The sequence below is a fragment of the Haliotis asinina genome, chromosome 1 (genome assembly GCF_037392515.1).
Source record: "Haliotis asinina isolate JCU_RB_2024 chromosome 1, JCU_Hal_asi_v2, whole genome shotgun sequence".
Lineage (NCBI taxonomy): Eukaryota > Metazoa > Mollusca > Gastropoda > Lepetellida > Haliotidae > Haliotis > Haliotis asinina.
In genome coordinates, this window is record NC_090280.1 from 77675379 (window position 1) to 77700135 (window position 24757).

General features: G+C 41.1%; 2 protein-coding genes across 2 annotated transcripts in view; one reads left to right on the plus strand and one right to left on the minus strand.

Moving 5' to 3' along the window:
- The window catches only part of LOC137297635 (putative cysteine protease YraA), a 60701-nt gene that overhangs the window by 26778 nt on the left and 9166 nt on the right, over window positions 1-24757 (minus strand). The window lies entirely within an intron of this gene.
- LOC137297631 (ras-related protein Rab-8B-like) lies at window positions 349-23190 on the plus strand. The gene is made up of 3 exons (XM_067829513.1): window positions 349-686; window positions 18631-18739; window positions 18971-23190. The coding sequence occupies exons 1-3, from the start codon at window positions 479-481 to the stop codon at window positions 19281-19283; spliced, it is 630 nt and encodes a 209-aa protein (XP_067685614.1). The 5' UTR covers window positions 349-478; the 3' UTR covers window positions 19284-23190.

The window sequence follows — 24757 nt, forward strand, 5'->3', positions numbered from 1 at the left end:
TTGCATGCTTGCGATCACATCGTAAGCACGTGTTTATGGATCCCTATGAAATATTAATGGTCATATTTTGCAACGTAGATCCTGTAGTAGATTCAATGAGTGAGTGAGCGAATATGGACACCGCTTTAAGCATTATCAGGGCAGCATTGCGACTCGAGACGCAAGGATAGATTTTCTATGAAATGTAAATGACTCCTGACTCCTGGAGACAGCGGAAATGTAAGCGGATCCTGCCGCACCACGGACAAAGGTCGCAAACACGTGCAAATGTAGAACATTTCCTGACATGTCCTCATATCATAAAAGCTGCTTCAGTATCTATTTGGCCTACATATGGACCTACTCGCTAAGTACAAGGTCTCCCTTTATCTATGGACCAAAACAGATATACATTCGGGGTACTCCCACTCGTCAGGGAAGCCCTGCCATGTGACAGATACATCACATGATTTAACCCGTCAGAGTCGTCAATTTCAACATGGCGACCAACAGCTATAGCGACCATGTATACACAGTGAAGGCCGTCCTGATCGGAGATTTAGGTGTAGGTAAAACGACATTTCTCCACACGTTCATGGAAGGGAAATTTACACGTGTACTGACACCCCTTGATACACAAGCTTTCAAGCAGAAAACCATTATCCACCGTGACAAGAATGTTCGATTACAGATTTGGGATACAGCGGGTAAGTACACCTTGACCAATATTGGATGTCCACACAATCTATGCGTTATCACGGCTGGTGCTGAATATGATACGGCCCTAGTCGAGCCTACACGCTCTCATTAGCAGATGATTTTGATTTGGATATTTACTGCAACGGTTGTGCGCTGAGATTGTTTATACTTTCAGTGACACTGTTCTTGAAAAAAAAAACACATTTCACACCTCGGTCCTTTTTCACCTTCATCATTGCAAAGCGGAGTAGATATTATGTTAAAGAAACAACATGAAGCACTAACTAACATATGTTTCCAAAATTTCTGTTACTTAATTTTTAACTGTAGTATACAATTTAAAAAAACCAAAAAAACCATAAACAAGGAACCAAGCGAACTGCTAATTGTCTGAGGAAATCTAAGCTGCCAAACCATTCTACACTTAAGTTGGGTTAATTTCTTGATATATTCTCTTTGTTAATTTATTGATATATTCTGTTTGCTAATTTCGAGATATATTTTCTTCGCTAATTTCGAGATGTATTCTCTTTGCTAATTTCTTGATATATTTTCTTTGTCTTGGAGACGGACTATGTGCAGCTGTGTCACGTCGTCCTAGTTTTAATCCGAGTTTTCCGTGGTGTGGACCTTTTTGTGACGCATAGCACAGTTAAACAGGTGCACCTGAAACTGCCACCTCCCCTTGCAAATATAGTGACTTAACTGCACTTAATTTTGGGTAGGCATGGTGGTAGAAGGATTAGGCCTATGGTAAGACGAATACTAGTATACATTTTCTCTCAAAAGAAACGTTGGACATCTTAACTGTTTCAGATCATCCAGCGAATACTTTTAAGTGGGGTGGGTGGGTAGGAAGGAAGGAGTGGGTTGGTAAGTTTTCGTCAGCGGTTTGGGGTAAAATGGGTAGGATTGGGTGAGCTGGGTAGGAAAGATCGATTTGTGTGGGAACGTTGGGGTGGGTTATGTTGGGTAGGTGGCGTGGGTAGATTTGGTTGGATTTGTTGGAATGGGTTGAGTGGGAAAGTTATGGATATTTAGGTGTCGATAGATTGGATCGGGTACGTAGCGGTTGGTAGTGGGTGGAGGTAGGTAGGGACAGCTACGCTTGAGCAGATAGGGTTGGATAGGCAGTGATACCCGTGGAAAGGTAGCGGGTGGGCGAGGCAGGTATGGGGGAATGAGTGTGAGGGGGTGGTTGTGTTCTCCTGTAAATATTCACCGAAACATCTCACGCCCAATCTCACTCCCGTCTCCTGAATATACAATGGCACTCAGACATACACATATGCTGTATCGATCTTTCATGAATACGATTTCAGTCAGATAAAACACATCCAATTCTGATAACGCAATCGTGTGTTGCGAAACTGTTTATCTTTCCAAACAAGTGCCTACAACAAATGGGTTAAACAGATAAACTTTACACGCTTTAACTCAAGTTACCACGGTCTGCCACAGAAGCATGACAATGTGTAAGAGACTGGCCTTGAAACTTGGCCTTCCCTATATATTAAAGTAATCGGAAACAGACACACTCATGTAACTGCGAGATTGCGCACATTTGCACACACAATATACAATATAATGCGCTCCCAACCGAATCAGTACTGAACGAGGTCACTTACAACGCCACCGCAGGACTTTGTAGTTAATACACATCTATGCTATCGACACTGCAAACTGTCAATTCACATCTGTTGTCACACGGATATTTAAAATTGTTCACGTCTTCCGCAACAGTTCATGACGAAAGTAAACACCCTTAGCCTGAGACTCTCAAGGACAAATACACAAAGCAGCAAATATAACAACAACAACGCCTCAATTCCCCGAGTAAACAAATTCCATCGGGTGTTAAAGGCAATAAAGTGACGATGTTTTTTTCCTGATAAAAAGTTAGATTGCTTCAGGATATAACTATGCGTCAGACAGTCAAATAAAGGTGACATCCCAAACTTGAGTGACTGAATGAATGTGGTTTTACACCGCTTTAAGAAATATTCGAGCGACTGGATGAATTTAGTTTTACGCAGCACTCTGCAGCATTCCAGATATATGGCAGCGGAAATGAACCTCACACATTACCCCACCCTCCCCACAACACACACACAAAACCAACCCACTCAATCAATCCCTCCTCACTCCCCACTTCCCCCATCACCACCACCAACAAATAAAAGTAAAATAAAAGTAAATGAACATATAAATAACCATATTTTAAAATAAACAAAGTTATAAAGTTTAATCAAATCAATAAAGAAAATTCAATTGAAAAACGATTAAGTTACAAATTAAAAGAATAAAAGTTTAATAAATGAATTTTAAAAAAATCAATAAAATGATAATATTATTTTCAGATGTTACATGAAAAAAGATACCACTCAAACTCATATTTGGGTTCGCATCTGTATCTAAAAAATTAAACTCATATTTGGGTTTGCATCTGTATCTAAAAAATTACGCATCGTCCATATGTATGGACAGGTGATCCGTAATGACATCAGCATTTCTCAAAAAGGGTGACCGCCCATTCTGTAACCGGTAAATTAAACTTCTGTGCAATATTCAACGAATGTCTGAAGTCGTCGTTGGCTGGTATGTACACACGAGGTCAGTGGGTCCGCTGGTATTTCGTCTGATCCTTAGCACGGGGGAACAGAAACACATCTAGGTCAGTACTTTCACGAGATCTTTGTGTGGTATGTGTATTGTACACATGATCACGTGCTGTCTGGAAGAACGAAGTTTCTGGGCCGAGTTCCGCAAAACGCTTTGTTTGTGATGGTTCTTGACCATGGACATGATACTAACATCTTGTCTGTAGTATGACCATATATGTTACAAAAAGAGCGGTTATTAAATTGCGTTCATAAAGAATTATAAAATGAACCCAGAGACTTTCATCATTTTCAGACTTGCCACCTATTCTCCTCTTGTATCAGCTGCATTTGAGTATATTTGTTTCAGGATCTGTATGGCACAGTGCCTGGAGACAAATGTGTATGATTTCTTAAACAAAATCTTTCGTCCCATTTTTCGAAAGTCTGGACAGCGTTACACAACTGCCTTAAGGTATCTGAAGATAAGTACTACTGAAGAACATTACCCTCGATCGCGACAGGGTACTGTTGTCCATCTCAGCGCTATGGTGACAGTTACACCCAAAACCTAATATAACTGTTTGTTTTGTACAACGGCACCATTGACGCGGACATTTGACGCCGCAATCATAGGGACTTTTGTTCACGTGACATATATACTTACAGCAGACCTCCAACGGCCATGACAGTAAATCTAACCTTCTTTTCACAGTTGATAGGATGTCTGATACGATCAGAAATACTGCTATACTTGTAACAGTATTCCAGGTAGAAATGGTTAAAACGACCCGTGAGGATCCGGGTTTGAACTGATGTATAGCAACCGATGTTTCTCGTAACATCCGAAAATTGGGCTCGCCTGGTCTGGCTCGCTGATTTGGTTGACAAATCGTCATCGTATCCCAATTACGTACGTCGATGTTCATGCTGTTGATCACTGGATAGTCTGGTCCAGACTCGATTGTTCACAGACCGCCGCCATATAGCTGGAATATTGCTGAGTGCGGCGCAAAACGAAGGGCACGAGTATACGCTGACATACCTAGAACCAGAAATGGGACGAAATGGGATTCGAACTCTTCTTCTGTGCCCAAGGGACATAACTCCGTTCAGGAAGTAGCGGCGCCGAGACGATTAATTAGGCTAAAGATTCCAGCTAATTTAATCAGAAGAGTTAGACGAAACTACTGATGACCGACACGTGACCAGTGTCCTGATTGGAGCGTTCTGGTTAAGAATTTGATAATGGGCTGACGTGTTCAGGCTTTGCTACAAAACTTGAATGATCACTCTCCATAACATTGCGCAGTATCCAAGAAATGCTAGTCACTTTTAACATGCCTATTGTCAACACGACTGTCATATTCCGTAAATTTTAAAACAGACCACTTCGATCACAACCCAAATGAGCAACAGCAGTTTGACGCTCACAAATGTCAGTTGATTGCAGCTGAGGCAGTATATTGTACTGCTCGTAGGTATGAGTAATGCAGGCACGAGAACGGACAGCTGTTACAGCTGCTACAGAGCGTGACACAGAGTTGAGCTGAGTGTCTGTTTAACCAGCCCTCTTGGAAACATAAACACACTCCTCACAAATAAGTGAGTGAGTTTAGTTTTATGAAGCATTCAGCAAATATTCCGACTATATGGCGGCGGTTTAGTAGGTGGTGGTAGTGGTGAGCACTGCTTACACATCAACAGGGCCGACTTGAGGCCACTAATAAATAAATCCTGACTCCAATGTACGGTTTTGTACACCTACGTTTCCCCGTTCAAAAAATGCACTTGACTATCTTCTACAGGTACTAAATAGTGGATGTGTATATATATCGTATTCATATGGTGCAGATTATAGTGGGCTGCTTTTGGTTCGTAAAGCTAACATGTACTGTACGTTACGGTAAATTTCAGTCAAAAGCCAAATATAGCGAATGGCACGTGGTCTGACCCGTGGGTACGGGTACGATCCTACATGTCGGTCAGAAAGTCATTCCCAGGTCATAAAATGCATTCAATATCTTCAAAAGGTACCGAATTTTGGGGCATGTTTATACTAGCCATTTCATACCTTGCTCTTTGATAGATACAGACTATATAGGCGGAATGTTGCTGAGCGCGGCGTTTGGCAACAAACAAACTTAGGCACAAAACAAGATATCATAGATGCCCTTTCTGGCGAACAGGCAACGCGTACGTTTAGAAATAAGTATGACTTCCATAAAACCTTATGACGACATGTAGACGACAGCGACTTTCATTAGACCAATGACACCATATCCTTAAACGCCTTGAGCACGTACTATACTGAGTCAAAAAAGAAACTTCACATTCTTTCTTCAGGGCACTGTAAAAGAATAAAAGATGGTAAGATGGTTAAATTGTCATCATTTCATTGCTGTGATCCGTGTGATGTACTCGACACACTGACAGTGCCACAATCAGTTTCATTAGGCTACACTGCCGTTCCCAAACATGGGTATGCAGAATGTCAAGTGACAAGAATAAAAAATTGAAATTTCTCAGTTCAATAGTATGTGTGGCCGCCCCGCGCATTCACCACTGCCAAACACGGTCTCATCAGCGACAGCCTGATGCTTGTGAACACGTGGTAGGGGATTCTGCGCCATTGCTCTTGCAAGGCAGCGCCAAGTTCCTGCAAATTCTGAAGTAGGTTCCTAAGACCACGAAGCCTTCTCCCAAGTGCATCCCAAATGTGCTCTACTGGATTAAGCTCAGGGGACCTCGATGGCCAGTCCATGACGCTGACTTCAGCGTTTTGAAGGAAATTTCGTGTCAACATCGCGGTATGCGGCCGAGCATTATCATGCTGGAACTGTAGTCCTGGGTCATGAGCCGCCGGGAAAGGAACGAAAGGAACGGTCGCGGTAAGCAGCAGCTGTGAGGTTTCCACGGATGAGCAGAAGTCGGGAATAGTTGTCCCCCACAGAAAACACCCCACACCATTCAGCTTCCACCCCCGAATCTGTCGACTTCCTGTACACAACATTGGGCATACCGTTCACGACGTCGTCTCCAGACTCTATGCCTGCCGTCCGCCAATCTGAGGGTAAACCTGGATTCATCGCTAACGACGACTTGATTCCAGTCTCTCTGGGTCCATCGAAGGTGACGTTGAGCCCACAGCAGACGTTGACGTTGATGGAACGGCGTCAATATTGGCCCACGATATGGACGTCGAGAATGGAGATTGGCAGCCCGCAACCGATTTCGAATGGTCTGTGAGGGCAGTCGACCTCGAAACCGCTCAGCCCTGGTTCGTGTAGCCGGCACAAATCTGTCACGTAGGTAACGCAGGACGATTTGACAGTCTTCTGCTCGTGACGTCACACGTGGACGACCCGACCTTGGGCGATCAGAAGTGGTGCCAATTGTTGTAGACGACCTCGCAAGTCATACACAGTACGACGGCTGCATCCTATTGCACTTGTTTTTTTCAATTCTTGAGGCCAATGCAAACACTTGCAAATGAAGAAAACTTCGATGCGAAGATCACGTGATCGACAGCACGTGCAAAACCTGATTTGGTACTAACGTCATTTGCACGACGAATGGATGGGTTTGAGTGGGGTTTGCTAATGTTTTTCCACAGTCGAAAGATAAGGATCCCATTTTGGATACAGAGATGTATCATCAGAGAAAATTTATTCATTATTTTTAAAAATTACATTTTGTGAAGTTTCTTTTTTGACTCAGTATAGTTTAATTTTACGCCGCACTGTGCAGTAGTGGTTTTCTCGGCACCAGCACCACGTCAGGTGTTCTTGCCCGTGAGTTTCTGTGAGGAAAATCTTGAGACTTGGTCTCACGATCTTTCGAGAGATTTTCACTCTGTGCTTCCTAACAAGTCGACAGATAACTGTGGTTAATGCTTTCGTAAGCTACGATGTTGCAATAGGGCACCCGTGAGTGCTGAAAAACATCCATCGTGTATTTCCTGAAAGTCTAAGTATTGTCGAGTAAAAAAAAATAGTTTTAGCACTGGCTACCTTTACATCAGTTAAACAAAATGTAGTGCATGCACTGTAAATGTGAAATGTATACTCCAGTTTGCTTTGTCACTCGCCGCACTGACAATACGATCCACAGCCTTTGAGAGAGTATGTCATGCAAGGTCGTGCTTTATATCTGCATTTCAATATGCAGGGGAATGCTCGCCTGCTTGAACTAAAATATACAACTGTCACTAGATGCATTCAGTGCTAAATTAACGCCTACCTGTATATTGGTATCCTTATGATATTGGATATGGTATCAATTAATACCCATGTGGATAAATATATTCCAGTGTCTACGATATCTAAAATTACATCGCATCGGTTACACCAGTTATTCTTACTTTCACCCAAGTTTCATTAAACCCAAGTCAAACCCTTATGTAGCTTGTGATACATTATCTGTGAAGGCAAGGTCGGCAGTGTGGGTCGGTTGCGTAAGGTGAAAGAGGTAAGGGTGGGTCAGTTGGGGTGGGTGGAAGAGATTTGGGTGAGTAGTTAGGGTGGCTTGGAACAGGCAGGGTTGGGAATAGGTAAGGTTGGGAATAAGTTGGGGTAAGTTGGGAATAAGTATAAAGGGTGGGTTTGGGGATAAGTATAAAGGGTGGCTTGGGAATAAGTATAAAGGGTGGCGTGGGATCTGGCAGTTTTGGGGTGGGTGGGAATAGGTAAGGGTGGGTATAGGTTGGGTTGGGGTGGGGTGAGAATAGGTAAGGTTAACGTTTGGAAATAGGGTGGGTGGGGTGGTATCTGGTAGGTTTGGGAATGGGTTGGAAATTGGTTGTGGATCGGGAACAGGTAGGAATGTATCTGTAGGGTGATTTGGATACGTTGGGTAGGTGTGGTAGCTAAGCAGGTCAATGACGTTAATGATTAACTGGGTCATTAATAATATAAACAACGTCAACAAGTAGGCCTGCAGTCGACTAGAACTATCAATACGATCGTGAAGCTGACTGAAGAGATAGGAGGACAAAGGGACTTTCACCTCTAGGACCTGGTTTCAACATCAGGTACTGCTACATTTACCTTTTGTTTCCGCGTGTGGCGACGTATCTTCTTCACTGATCTGATGCACATGACATTAGAATGTCGGAAATCCAAGACTAATACAGATAAACAGATACAGATTTGCGGTGTATTCGATAGTCCTCTGACAGAGGTTTCAAGTGTAAAAATGTCTGAGTACGATGATAAACACAAATAGCGCCTTGAGCATGTACTGGTTAAACATGTGCTGTATAAATATCTTGTAATAAAAAATAATAACCTTAACGCAAATACCACAAGATGTTATCTTACACTAAGAACATTACAACCTTATAAAATACGATTAGTTTGATGTAAAATGAACAACAGAAAGCTTCCCGTTAGACCTGCACAAGCTCTAAGGTTATAACTAATATCTTAAATGATAATTTGTAAAAAGACATAAGCTATAACAGAACAGCGTCCTCATATATCAAGACTTCCAAAGGATACAATTACTACACCTCCATGGGAATATTGCTAAAAGCGGCGTAAAACCACATTCACTCACGACCTAAACCTAATAATCTATTTACATAGACGTTTAAAGATAGATCCAGGTAAACCCTATATGCGACACCCTTGACTTGTTGCGAAATAGATTACACTTCTCTTACTTGAATCAACAAATTCTCCGGGAATCGGGATAGAAAATTGACATTAAGATCTGTGAAATTATCCGACTGACGTCATCTTATGAAATAGATCTCAGAGTTTCCTGGATCATCCATTCCCTAGGAATCGCTGGGGATAATCGGGTCAGGACTTAAGTTGAGATGATTCTTGCTTTATGTCACATCTGAATTATTCCAGCTATACAATGACGAGATCAAATCTGAATTCATACACATTTTACTTACCAAGTACAAATGAGTTTTATTTCGAAAACATATATATCCATTACATTATTATTTAAAAACTGAAAATGTCGCAGCACTAGGAAAGGCGGGTCCTGTTACCTAGAGGATTGGTACAACTAATACAGGAACTGACTCACAAAACAAAAGTGCAAAACAAAAGTGAAAGAATCATATTATCAACACCTGTTATATGACACGTGAGTCCCAGTCATCTTACGAAATAAATCTTAGAATTACTGGGATCCTCCATTCTCCAGGAATCGCCAGGGCCAATCCCGTCAGGAAAAGCAGATCCTACTTATGCACAGTATTGGTATACACGTATTGTAACTAATTATGGAACAATGGCTGACTCCTGAACAGGTTCACGACAAAAGTGAAAGAATCATATCAAGGCTTAATTTATGACACGTGAGTCACTGATATGAATAGGGACGTGTACATTTTTCTCTTTGAAAAACACAATCAAGACACTTATCCTTGTCCTTGTACTGGCTGACCGACATGGTGCGATTTCTCGAAACAAAGTGTCTTGACTTAAGTTAGATCTTTCACTCAAATTAGATAAAACGCAGCAAATTGCATTCTCATCATAAAATGAAACCGATACTAAACTCAATCATAGTGGACAATTTGAGTTTTGTAGATAGACTACTTCACATTTTTTGGCTTTTTGAACTTAGAAATATAGTTGAGTTAGAAATTCAGCTGTTTCAAATTGTCAAATTCAGACTGAAATTTGAGTAAAAAAGTGTGTCTCGAAACATCGGAGCCAGAACTATAAATACGACAGACCAGTGACTGCGGCGCTTCTGTTTCACAGTCATCAATTTTGGAGAGACATTATAACTGTTTTCCCTTTATGTCGAGTATTATTCTAACAACCTCAGCGTGTCTACATATCTAAGGAATAATCGAACATTCGTTTTCCTTGGCGAATTCAAAAATACGTTATTCGACTCTACCTTAAAAGTCGTTTGACATGGGTTACGACATGCCGTTTCTCCGACAAGCTTTCAAAGCGTGTATTGGTAGATATGTGATTGGTATCTACTAATTTCATACCTTCGATTTTAACGTGCACCATACGTTCTTTGTTAGGGATGCCACGTGACTTTAGTTTTACGCTGATGTTATAAATATTTCATCATTATCACATTGGGGAAACCAGAAATGAGTTTCACACATTGTACCCATGCGGGGAATCGAACCCGGGCCTTCGGAATGACGAGCGAACTCTTTAACCACTAGGCTAGTCCACCTCCCTACTAAGTTCAACCTGTTATACATACGATATGTGATCGGCGACCTTGAAATAGAACCCCGTTCACCTCCCGCACACACAAGAGTATAGATTACGTAACACGTCTTGAAATTTGGAGTGGAGTTTTATGTTTCTGACATAAGCTATGTTCATAACGTTGATTTTTTTTATTGTGTCCCTGTCAATGTCGCCATCCGGACGCTTGCGGGTACTGACCTGAAAGACCTGAATCACAATCAGTGCAAACAGGTTACTAGAACATAACAGGGGCGCTGCTCTGTAATAATAGTGACCGGCGACTGAAATATATCTGACTACCGCCACCCACTCCACTATCTTACCCCTAGCCTCAGACCTGTCTTTGCCTCATCGTGTGCTCAGATGATGATAATGATGATGATGATGATGATGATGATTAACCCTTTTGTCTACATGAACTAAACAGGTGAATCATCCCCTCTATTAACAAATTATTTCCACCTAACCAGTGCGTGCTGTGACTTCTCTGCTTGACATACAAACGAGCACAGACCGGGGACATCACCCTGTCTTAACCCCAAGATCGCATACGTGCTGGAGCATGTAAGATATCCAAATCAATCTTGCCTGGAGATGTACTGCATATTATCATAATCAGATCTGTGTGGGCAAATGCTGAAGAATCCTCCTGCCACGAGTGAATCACTGTTTCTGCAGTGGCCTATACGCCCTTTACTCAAGGTCCTTGGTATTCGTTTGAATAGTCACGAAGGGCAATCGAACGCCCATATAAAACAAGTTTGAATTGTTATTGCTTCGATTTTAACAGTGCATGTAGGTCGTTATAAATTTATATGTCGGGTATATTTGGATGTTTCTCTCATGACACTTCAGGTCGGTTTGTATTCTTTGTTTGCTGGATAACTCCGGACACAGCTGTATTCCAGCCTTATGCAGGTGGTCCAGACACTCCAGTGATCAACAGCTTGAGCATCAATCCATCATCAATAGGGATACGATAACATCAATTGGGATGCAATGTAATGTGTCAACCAAATCAGCAAACCTGACCACCCGATCCCATTCGTGGACACTTACGCCAAGCATGGTATACTGAAGATCAATTCTAGCCCGAATCTTCACGGGTAAACTGTTTACTCATAATGATGGGTAATGGTTTCACCAATATGAAAGGGAGACAAAGCAGAGGAATCATCTAACGCATCACCATGTTATGTATTCAAGAGATTTGGTTTGACCTCTTGAAAACGCTGACGATCTGATTGTGATTTCCTACTTCAGTACAATGTATGAAGCAATTTGCTTGTGTTCCCTATAGTGATATTGATGATATATTGTTGTAAAATGCAATACACTCTAACAGTGAAGAAATAACTTTATGTCTCGCTGCAAATGTTGATAACGTCACTTCTGTTTTAACTGACGCTTCACTATTTATCAGGCATCTTAGAAACATCGGTTGAAGTAAGGGTACATAAAGGAGATTAAGTTTATTCATAAGCAGCCATCTAGCGGTATGCCATGAATCCTTGACTGACGATTATTCTTTAAATATATACAATTTTTACCCAAACAAAAATGCCTTTTAAATTTGAAAAGAGAATCAGTGGGGTGGGAAATTCATAACTTTTATCACTGCAGACTGCGGAAGGGAAAGTAATACGGGTCAGTGACTGTGGGGCAGACTGCATCGAGGCAATCACAGGAATAATACTTAATGGCCTTTGGGATAGCCTAGTGGTTAAAGCCTTCGCTCGTCACGCCGAAGATCCGGGATCGATTTTCGACATGGTACAATGTGTGATGCCCATTTCTGGTGTCCCCCGCTGTAATATTGCTTTAAAAGGTGGTGTAAAAGTACATCCACTCACTCGAATTCCTCATGTAAGGATTTGTGACGTCTTTTAGTGTTGGATTGTTCTAGCGGTGGGGAAAATTTGATGACGTCCTCATCTGTGGATGATTGATAGGAAACAATGTATGTGTAACAATACTGTGTCAATAAAAGACCTGACCACAGGCTATGGGTGTAAACAGAATGCCAGTCAACAATCTAATCTGCAGATAATGTGACATCTGAGTATAAGACGCCCTCCATCACTCAGTCTACCGATAAAATGACACTTCACGTCTTATCGACAGGCAATTTATAAACATTGGATTCTTCATTACAATGCACTCTAGTGTGAATGAATAGATTCAGCTGAATTTTACATTAATTTAATGTCACTTTTCACGTAACATGGACCTCAAATACTGTGTCATTAACTTCACACGTAACATGGACTTCACATATTGTAACACTGCCGTAATACGTAACAAGGACTTCACATATTGTAACACTGCCGTAATACGTAACATGGACTTCACATATTGTAACTGCCGTAATACGTAACATGGACTTCACATATTGTAACTGCCGTAATACGTAACATCTACTTCACATATTGTAACACTGCCGTAATACATAACATGGACTTCACATATTGTAACACTGCCGTAATACGTAACATGGACTTCACACATTGTAACACTGACATAACGCGTAACATGGACTTCACACATTGTAACACTGACATAACGCGTAACATGGACTTCACACATTGTAACACTGACATAACGCGTAACATGGACTTCACACATTGTAACACTGACATAACGCGTAACATGGACTTCACACATTGTAACACTGACAAAACGCGTAACATGGACTTCACATACTGTAACACTGACGTTACATGTAACATGGACTTCGCACATCGTAAATTATAATCCACACATTGTAACGTGGATCTCACGCACGACAGTGTGTCATCGGGCTAACTTTTCACAATGTAACCAAATTAAGCTGTCATATTAAACTTGCTCAGATGTTAAAATGCATCTTCCCCAAGAATCAAACTACAGGGAGCTACACATTGTAGCTTTACTCCAAGTAACTAAGTGGATTACCGTGTAGCCATACTGTGGGTTACCCACGCAGATTCCTGGACAGCCTTCGTCCAAGGCTGTACTGGATGCTAAGCCGATGGATGTAATGCTATCCAACAAAGAGGAAAGTCCAGGCAAGCGCACAGTACGCCGGTATGATTTTTATGTTATTTTATCTTTTCTTTAAAACAACAACAACAAAAAATACAAGAAACTATTAATCATTACCGATGGGGCTTATGCAAGTCTTCTTCCTCGATAGAAGACTACTAACTAACGTCAACACGTGTCATGAAATCTCATCAGAGAGTGGTGTACGATTGCTAAGCGAGAACACGTGACCACAGTATAAGAAAGTACGGGTTTTCAATGTGGTAGTAATAAAAGTACTAACTTATGGTAGTGTCCTGCTTGGCGATATTTCAAAAGATCCAAAGTAGAATTTACGCAAGATTCATATTCTCTGCCGAAAGCACAGTCGGTATTAGAGGATTCTGCCTATAATATCGTATATAATTGAAGGATTCTGACTATACATTTGTAGGATTCCAACTGTATGATTGTAGCATTACGACTATATAACTGTACTATTCTGACAAATAGTTGTAACATTCCCACTATATAACTGTAGGTCTCCGACTATATAAAGGTACGATTAGACAATATAATCAAAGAATTCCGACTACATAAATGGAGAATTTCGACGATATAATCGCAAAATTTCGACTATGTAATTGTAGGATTTCTACTTTATAATTTTATAATTGTAGGATTTCTACTTTATAATTGTAGGATTTCGGCTATATACTGTAGGATTCAACAACATAATTGAAGAACTTCAACTTTATATTTGATGAATTCCGACAACATGTATATAATTGTTGAATTCCGACTACATAACTGCAGCATTCCGACTACATAAAACTACCATTACGACTATATAATTGTTACATAAAATAGTTGTAACATTACCACTATATGACTGTAGGATTACGACTATATAATGGTGGAATTAGACTTTATAATTAAAACATTCCGATTATATATTTGAAGAATTACGACTATGTAATTGTTGAATTTCGACTATAGAATAGTATATAACTGTAGGATTCCAAGGGCTTAACTGGAGGATTACAACTACAAATGTGAATGTACTTATGATGAATGAACGATTCCATTCTGGCGTCAGTTACTTCCTCCAGTTTGTCATCATCAGAACTATGAGGGCAAAATGATGCATTTCCAAGCAGCTCTCGTCTCTGATGTAATAGGACAATGAGTGATGAGCTGACAAACGAACAACTCTTGGGTGACGTGATGTCACACCGTCTTACATTCAGTTGCAGCTACAGCTTTGTAACTCAACAGTTGTCAGCAACACAAACCTTTGATCTCGACATCCTACATTAAAGCAAAACGTCACCAGCAAACGTGTGAAGCCCATTTCTGGTGTCCCCCGCAGTAATATTGGTGGAATATTGCTAAAAGCAGCGTAAAACTAAACTCACTATCTCATTCATGATCGATGATGTTTCATAGATAAAGTAACCATTCTCTCACATGAGACACAACACTTGTTCTGGGACCTTTTCAACGTATATAGTCCCCGTATGGGTGAGTGAGTGAGTGAGTGGGTCTGCTGTTACGCCGTCACCACCACCATCATCATCATCATCATCATCATCATCCATCATCAACACTGATACATTCCAGTGATTTCACATGACAGGACGTCCTAATCAAACAATGTCAGCAGGACATGTCCATCGTACATCCGCCGACATAGTTATCGTATTACACATGTTCCAGATAACGTTTAGATATGTCAGCGGTGAGATAGCTAGCGTTAACGTTATTTACTACCGAATTAATTAATACTGTTTGCAACAACAACCACAGCTTTGACTTGCGTCCATGATATAGCTTGCTGTTAGGTCAGAGAGTTCGAGCCCAAGATTTGAATATGATTCTAGGATTGCCAGCTTTACGTGACTGTTCGTTGGTCTTACCAAAGTGTAAACGTGAAAAACATGCATCACTTTCGACTTAACATTAAATGAGTGAGTGAGTATAGATTTACGCCGTGCTCACAAATATTCCAGCTATATGGCGGCTGTCGTGTCTGGACCACACAAGCCGGTGATCAACAGGATCAGCATCGATCTAAGCGATTGGGATACAATGAAATGATCAACCTAGTCAGCGAGCCTGACCACCCGAGTCCCGTTAGTCGCCTCTTACGGCTAGCATGGGTGACTGAAGATTCTAACCCGGTTATTCACGTGAGACCCACATTGGGATCGCAGTGTTATATAATTGGATTGTGGCGTGAATACTTAGTTTAAATATTCACAAGCGCTGGTTTACAATGGACCAGTAAACATTTACATTGTTTCAGTATCCGACTGCTGTAACGTGCCTAATTTAAATATAATCTTTAACCTAGACAGTTTGTTAAGTGTCCAGGAACACAGATATTTTCTATTTTAGCTCTGAACAATTTTCACAGTGTCACAAGTAATTGTATGCATTATCATCACATGTCGGTTAAACAAATCTTGGCGAATCATCACTCAAGTTCACAGGCGTAAAAAAAACAATACAGAACAATATCTAGAACGACGACAATAATTTTGTTTAATTTGTCAACATCATACTCCTGAGGAGATAAATCTAACCAGACCGCTGCTATCACCTCCCTTCCGTGACATTAGAACACGGCTGCCATGAGCGACTAGTCCCAGTTTTCAAAAACGTTTCGGCCTTTATTTAAATTGAGATACACGTCAGTGGGGGATCGGTGGCGTAGCCTTGTGGTAAAAGCATTCACTCGTCACGCCGAAGACCCGGGTTCGATTCCCCACATGGGTACAGTGCGCCAAAGCCACTTCCGATGCCTGCCGCTGTGATATTGATGGAATACTGCTAAAAGCTGCATAAAACCAAACTCATACGTTGGTGAAAACAACAGTGTCGTGCCTAGTGAACTCTTGTACCAGTGGCCTACAATTCTGACTTCCGGCATCCCGGATTTTGGACGTCGCTTTTGAAATATGTCCGCGAGAATGACGAGCAAATTTAACATGAACGATTTACGAGTGAATAAATTTGTACAACATTGCCTTTTTGCATAAGTCAAGCTGGCGGAAACATTTGAGTCCACAGGCCGCGATTCTCATTCTGCAGGGGCTAAAGTAAGATAACAGTAACCCAAAACTTACATACATCAGTTTTAAATACTTCAAATTAATTCATCGTTACAAACTCCTTACAGTGGTTACGGGTGGAAGTGTTACAACCGTGGCTCCGTTTACATTTTACATAACAATCATATTGTAAGCTGATTTATGTTCATAAGATTCCCCACCACTTCAAAGCGGCATACTCACTCACTAAAGTATTGTTGGAAATTGAAAAAAAAACTGTTTTAGGCTGTTACTCTGTATCACTAATATGTACACGATTGCAAACTGCATATATAGAGAATCTCACCGTGTGTCTACTGATATCAAGTATATCAACACGAGTAACAAATATTTTTACCTTTATCAACGACTGCTGATATATTTGATATCAGCAGACGCGCGGGTGAGATTCTATTTATCATCCAAAATCATTCTTCATTAGTTTTCAGTGAAAATATGTGACACAGCACTGCCACTTGATTTGCAGTGCAGCGATGTCATAGCATTGTGACGTCATCAAGTTCATGACGTCATAGCATTGTCAGGGCACTGTGCAACATCTACTGTCCAAACGATATCTCCTAGGAGATATCGTCTGATTTCACACAAGCGATATCTCCTGTAGAACACAGTTTTGGATGATAAACCGAAGTAAGTCATTTCGGCCGCACTGGGCGTTAAGTGGGATGTGTAGTAGGATTTTACTCCTAAAACTCGGGCAAAACTTGAAAAAACACGAATAGCTACTGACAACAACAGATCAGCCTATAGGTGATTTGGTCGCTAAGCCAGATGTGAGGGCCTACTGTCGACTCACCTGGTATGAAATTCTTGTGCTGCCTACAGGTCATGTCAAAGACGTTTTATGCTTGTTCGTGTGTGTTGAATATATCTCCTCTTTTGACTTACATCTTACGAGTCTTTCAGAAAATCGTTCATAAAGTATATGATGAGATATGTAAAAGAGTATGATACCCTAAATTGGCCATATATTGAATGTCGCAAAGTATATATAGCTCTCTAATCCCGTTGTCTTTTGGACAATAACAAATGTTTATACCATATAGGTGGCGTTACCACCTTAATACCGACAGGACTGGATATTATTTGTAAACTGATATGAAATGCCGTTTATTTCACCAGGTTCATTCCCCTAAAGGACTATCGTATCTTTGCCGATAACGCTATCCCTCAACCCGACCCTCTACCACTGTCTGCGACAATATTTTGTGGTCGGATTTTGTCATTGAGACGACCCCCCTACCCGATTCCTTCTGTTTTAATAGTGATAGAGGGGCTTGCAGCTGCATCATTAATAGTTTCAGTATTAAAGTTATTACTTTTACGCGAGCTTTCGTTTGTAGCGTTGAGAGTGTCCTTTGTAATACAGTACCATCGTACACTAATTTGCATAAAGCCATGGTCTGTTAAAAAGACGTCGCTTGGGACTCATTTCAGAACACCACTGCTCAGTTCTGCACTAATATCTCTTTTCGACGTTTCCTATCTCCCTACACCAAAGACTGTAGTTAGGCCGATTTTAGTTCAACAGATATTTCACACTTTTACATAGTAACTACATAAATTATAGCTATAAATGCCGAAAAACATTTTAGTCTATTTCCGACAGTACCTTAACACCAAGTCAACGATCCTGACCAAACGATCCCGTTAGTTGCCTCTTACGACAACCATGAGTTACTGAAGATTAATTCTTCCCGGGCTGACAAAACTAAGTTAGCTGGTACCAGTTCCACTGTTGATTATCACGGGCTGTAAGCTACGAGAGTTGTATCTACGTTAGCCGCCTCTGACGACAATCATGGGTTACTGAAGATCAATTCTTCCTGGGTTGACAAAATTAAGTTAGCTGGTACCAGTTCCAGTGTTCAATATCAGGGGGTGTAAGATAAGAGAGTTTAATCTACGTTAGTCGACATTCATGGTGTGAAAACCATTACTGAAGATCAATTCTTCCCGGGATGACAAGACTAAGTTAGCTGGTACCAGTTCCACAGTTGAATACCACGGGCTGTAAAGATACGAGAGTTTTATCTGTTGCAGGACAAGAGAAATACCGCAGTCTGACAGCATCATACTACAGAGGAGCTAACGGATGTATAATCATGTTTGACGTCACCAACGAAGAAACCTTCGACCATGTTCACAGATGGTGAGTGAGGAAAATTTACGTCAAACTATGTGTAAGGGATAAATATAGTTTTGGACGAGAAGCCTTGTGCTTAGAGCGTTCGCTCGTCACGCCGAGGACCCGGGTTCGATTCCCTATATCGGTACAATGTGTGAAACCCATTTCTGGTGTCCCCCGACGTGGTATTGCTGGAACATTGCTAAAAGTGAAGCTAAAACCAAACTCACTAACTCACTCAGTCATATTTTCCAGGTTTGACGACATGAGGGAATATGCTTCGCAGAAGGACATCGCCGTTGTTCTTGTGGGCACGAAGTGTCACGACCTTGACCGAGAAGTGACAAAAGACAGAGCTACCAGTTTCGCGGAGGAGCACAGTATTCCATATATTGAAGTCAGCGCTGAGAGAGATATCAACAGCGTGAACAGTGCATTTGACACGCTAGTGGAAAAGGTACTAGAAATCTTTGCTCGGAACTCCACAACGTCACAGTCTTCTGATCGATCTGAAGTCAGCAAGTTGTCGAGAAGTCAGAAGAAGAAAAAGTCTTGGTGCTCTTGTTGAAGGCGTCCTTAACGGATGCATCCGTGGAGACGCAATTGATGACTTGAACAATGGACACCTGGCAAAACAGGTGTCTTTTACACCTTGTCTATTGCTGTAGGTGTAGGTGTAGGTTTAGGTGTAGGTGTTAATATTATCACATGTTTTCTCCTGCCCAATATTTGAACCAGTACGTACAGACGCGAGGAACCGGGTAGTACTGTCCCATTGAAACTGCGCACGGCGAAATACATAGGGAAATACGGCTCCTATGGGACGAATAACTATATATATTGGGAAATACAGCTAGTATGGTGGAAAGGATGTTCTGTATGAAAAAGTACCGCTCATGTAGGGGAAGGGGGTTGGGGGTGGAGAAATGAGACAAGAATGAGGAGGTGTAATAGGAAATGGGATGAAAGAGGGCGTATAAAGGGAAATACGGTTTATGGATGGGGTAGGTGTGTATATTTGAATAAATTTGAAAATACATGTTGGGGAAAACGTTTGCTTGCATTGGAAAATGTGGCCCTTATGACGATAGCTGTACCTTTATACATGACGCGTTGGTTGTTATATCAAGTACAGGGCTGAGCCGACAGCTATGTGCTCAGTACTGTCAAAGTCACGCGAGTTATTTATTGTGTACCTGTACAGTTGCAATTGTATGCCTGCCTGGAAACGAATTATCCATTGAGGCACATCCAAGCTACATTAAAAACAATACACGAATTTTGCACAAGGTAGGGTTCCGTGTATAAATGCATCTAAGACCTACTGATCTGAATCAACTATGCATGCTGCTTCTTTGACATATTTCACTCGTGAACAGCAAATAGACATATACTTATATATATGTATAACTTCAATTCTCTTCAGTGGTTATGGGTGAGACGTTCGTCAAAGACGCCGTAATGTGTTTTGTGAGTTGCGTCCCCTTGGTCCATGTGACTGTGGGTTGGATTCCAAATTGTCCCCAGTTGTTCACTACGTTTGTCAAACACCATACCTGTGGGCTACACCAAAAGAATGAGGCCTGGGGCTTCTTTCACGAAGCAAACGTTTACTAAATTTAACCTTAACTCCCATTCGTTAACATGGCACTGTGGTTACCTCAATGACTTACGATCACCTTAGTGCTTTATGAAAGGAGGTCCTGTGTCACATGAAGCTTAAACGTCGTAACTTGGTCGTAAAGGATCAGACCAAATATTGATGATTCCAAAAGTTCCAATAAATGACGAATTGGTCCCCAGCAACCAATGTTTGTCGTAAGCGGCGACTAACGGGATCGGGTGGTCAGACTCGATGACTTGGTTAGCGCATGTCATCGTGTCCCAATTGTGTAGATCGATGCTGATCCTGTTGATCACTGGATTGTGTGGTCCAGACTCGACTGCCGCCATATAGCTGGAATATTTGTGAGCGTGGCGTCAATCTAAACTCACACACACACTTAATGTTAAGTCGAAAATGATGCATGCTTTTCCAGTGTGATGCATGGTTTTCACTTTTGTACTGTGGTAAAACCAACAAACAGGAACGTAATACTGGCAATCCTAGAAACATGATCTGAGGTAAATCTTGGATTCGAATTCACCGACCTAACAGCATGCTATGTCTAATGGACGCTGGATTGTCTGGTCCAGTTTCGATTATTTACACACCGCTGCCATATAGCTGGAATATTGCTGAGTGTGGCGTTAAAACACCTTATACTTGTTGATACTCTTCAAAGATAGGGGAACCTGAACATTGAAGTCTGGCAGAGAGAAAACCCATTGAGGAACGTTACAATGACATTCATCTTGTGTATCATTCCACGTTATCGCCACACGCAGACACAATGCATGGGAAGCACGTCCACAACGTGGGAGCCTCCTACGCGTGCATGGGGTGTCATTATGAATCTTGACGTTTTTTCAAGCAGGTCGATAAATCACTGTAAACCATTTTTTTCCGACAATTTTCTTGCATCTGTGCATGGTCAGGGTTTTCAGGGTCAAATCACATAAAACTGACTGAAAATCGTAAACCTGAAATTTTCATACCATGCTCAAGTCACCTAACAAGGGGGATAACTGAACGAACAACTTTGCTTTGAATGAAATCCATGTGGTGATGCATTCTCAAAACGTCCATTAATATTGTATCAACACTGATTCAATCCCATATATTTCCCAATTTCGACAATCGTACATTGGTATTGAAAGTACAGTTCCCCTACGTTTTTGAAGAGTATATAAACATTACAACAAAACAAATATGAAAGAGACGTTAATTTCAACCTTATCATTCACCGAGTCAGGTTTGTTCATGATCAAATATCTACCTAACTGGAACATATCGTATGAGGTAAAGCTGGAATATAGTGATTGGGACCATGGTACAAGAGTCAGCTGATGTAGTTTCCAGCTGACATATTTCAACTCACATGATCGACTGTGACAGGAAAATGTACGGTGTTCGGGTATACATAAATGTTTATTACTTACATAATGCAAAACTTTTGCATATTTCAGCTTAGAATCGTGGAACAGTGTACATACCATTTTCTGTCTTCTCATCAAGTCATGTATGCATAGCGACTAGTCTACTAGGATGGGGTATTGAAAAACATTCGTATTGCGATATATGATGATAGGTGTTGACGTATTACAGTATGTTGTGAATGTGTAACAGATGATTTAAGTAAGGAAATTACTTTTTCCTTCCCTCTAACACAATGCCAATGGCCACTTAGACTAAGGCTTAGTCACTGAATATACATAATTTTGATAGTAACAAACAAACCCATTTCAGTTCAAAAGGAGCCCCTGGGAGACCAGTGATTCAGAACCTAAGGACATCTAGACTTGCTTCATTTAAGGCTTTTAGCACTGCAGAGAAGGCTTGGCAGTAGGCAAAATAATGTGGTTCAGGGACTGTGAGACAGACTGCTGGCCACTGTCAAGACTCCTATGTGATAGTACAAAATTGAAGACGTGGCTCTAAAGTTTGGAACACGCCATATTGATTTCTCTATCCTTACAAGAGGAGCTGGTACCAATCTATTTTCATGATTCATATGATTTAGGCGTCACGCAAATGCAACGGCATGACAAAAAACTTCTCAAAACTATTAATATAAAGAAAAATCAATAGTTTTGACTACATCACGAAAATTACCGATCATGATCACGGAAATTGCCGATCGTATCGGGTGAACCGGTTCGCGAAAAGCGTACAGCAATGTATCGTATTGAGAAGTTCGATTGCAATATATCGGTATATAATCGGTTGTAAGCTAACCCCTGACAGGCACATGCATGATAGTATACCCATTTAAACCATGAGCTAGAAATGTGTTCTTTTAATCTTACCCGGTGTTCGAAATGAACTTTTTAGCAGATAGCAAGTACTTGCTACCTGGTTTAAAATAAACTCTTTCGCATTATTGTTAATTCCTTCCTCCCAGTCCCATTACTGGCCATATGGAACTGTACTACGTCTCCTTGTACTAGCAGACGATGTTTGATCGTCCTTACGCAAGAAATGGCGAATGACCATTATCAAACATCGGAAGCAGTGATGTTATTAACTGGTTCTCTGTCGCAACTATTTGTGAATAGCATTTGGGGGAAAAGTGAAATGCCAGTATCGGCAGGTTTACGAAACAGTGCACACAAGTGGAGATCTATCCTTTGAAAATGTTGACTGATTGATGAACGTAAGCAGTTTCACTGAAAAATACCAAGTATCAAGTTGTTGCTATTGTGTGTGTGTTGTTTTTTTTCAGGTAGCAAAATCAGATTTGGAATAGCAAGTTTGCTACTTCAAAGTGTTAATTTGGCACTCTGTTACTATACCAATTGTCTTGGCCCTAGAGCCTGTTAAACGTCCTTGGGTCAAAGAATAGAACACAGCGTGATAAAAACTTTTTTTTGTATATTTTTTTGTTGTTTTCTTAAGTGTGTGAGTTTTGTTTTACGTCGCACTCTGTAAATTATCAGCATGAGCATCGATCCGCGCAATAGGGAACCTATAACACATGTCAACGCGAGCCTGACACGCTCCCGTTAGTCGGCTCTTACGACAAGCATGGGTTAATGAACATCAATTCGAACCCGGATCTTCACAGATTCTATGAATAATTGTCTGGACCAGGCAATCCAGTGACCAATAGCATGAACATCGACCTTCGCAGTACATATGTCAGCTAGTTCACCTTTTTTTAGAAGTCAGATTAAATTGAGATTGACTTTGGTTTAACGGCACTATGAACCCTATTTGCGTTACATTAGTGATTAGTTGTCAGCTTGATAATGGATGAAAAGTCAAACTGGATCTTAACGATATAACATCAAGCCTTAGGGTTAATCGTACTGCTGAATTCATCCGTGCAAAATCCATTGGAAATGACAGACCTACTTCTACTTAGTATCGCATACAGCTGAATGTGCTGCCGAGTTCGAGTGCGAGATTTCAGTTTTACGCTGCTTTTAGCAATATTATGGCGGGGAACACCAGAAACGGGCTTTACACATTGAACCCATGCTGGGAATTGCACCCGGACCTTCAGCATGGTGAGTGAACGTTTTAGCCAGTAGCCCACCCCACTGTCTCTCCGCCTAGTCTGAAGATGTACGGACCACGATATATTGCTGTGAGGACTGAGCCTTGAGATTCACTTCATGGTTTCCAAGCAGAACTTGCTATAAATGTGGACTAGCTAAGTTAGGACGTTGGTAGCTTAGCTAGTAACGTCTGAAACATTCAGACGAAAATCAGCAAAAATACGAGAATCGAGCAGAGATGCCAACCCCAAAGTGTTGCAAATAGTAGTTTCATTGTTCAAAATTAGTAGTTTGACCATAAAATTCGTAGTCAACTAAATAAACAAAATCATGATGGATTCTGAGAAAAAAATGAATGATATTACGGTCACGTCGTTAAGTTATTTCTAGGAACTAGTGAGTGAGTGGGTTTAGTTTTACGATGCACTCAGCAATATTCCAACCAATATGGCGGCGGTCTGTAAATAATCGAGTCTGGACCAGACAATCCAGTGACCAACAACATGAGCATCGATCTGCGCAATTGGGAACCGATGACATGTGTTAACCAAGCCAGCGAGTCTGACCACCAGATCCCTTTAGTCGCCTCTTACCACAAGCACAGTCGCCTCTTATGGCAAGCATGGTTGCTGAAGGCCTGTTCTTCCCCGGGACCTTCAGGGGTCTCCGCAGGAACTAAATGTGTCAAATCGCAAAAGTATTGAAAACAACTAAAATTACGTTTGTTACTTGCAATCATTCCAGTTCAAATAAGTCATTAAATATGATGAATGGAAGGTACGTGAAGTCCGAAAATGTATTTCATCGTTGAAAATTTATGTTTTTGTCTATATATCCGAATTTTAATGCATTTTATTCAAATTTCGTAGGATTTCTTGTGGAATCGTACGTAGTCTGGCGTAGTCTGAAGTTAAAATTCGTAGCGACTACGATAAAATC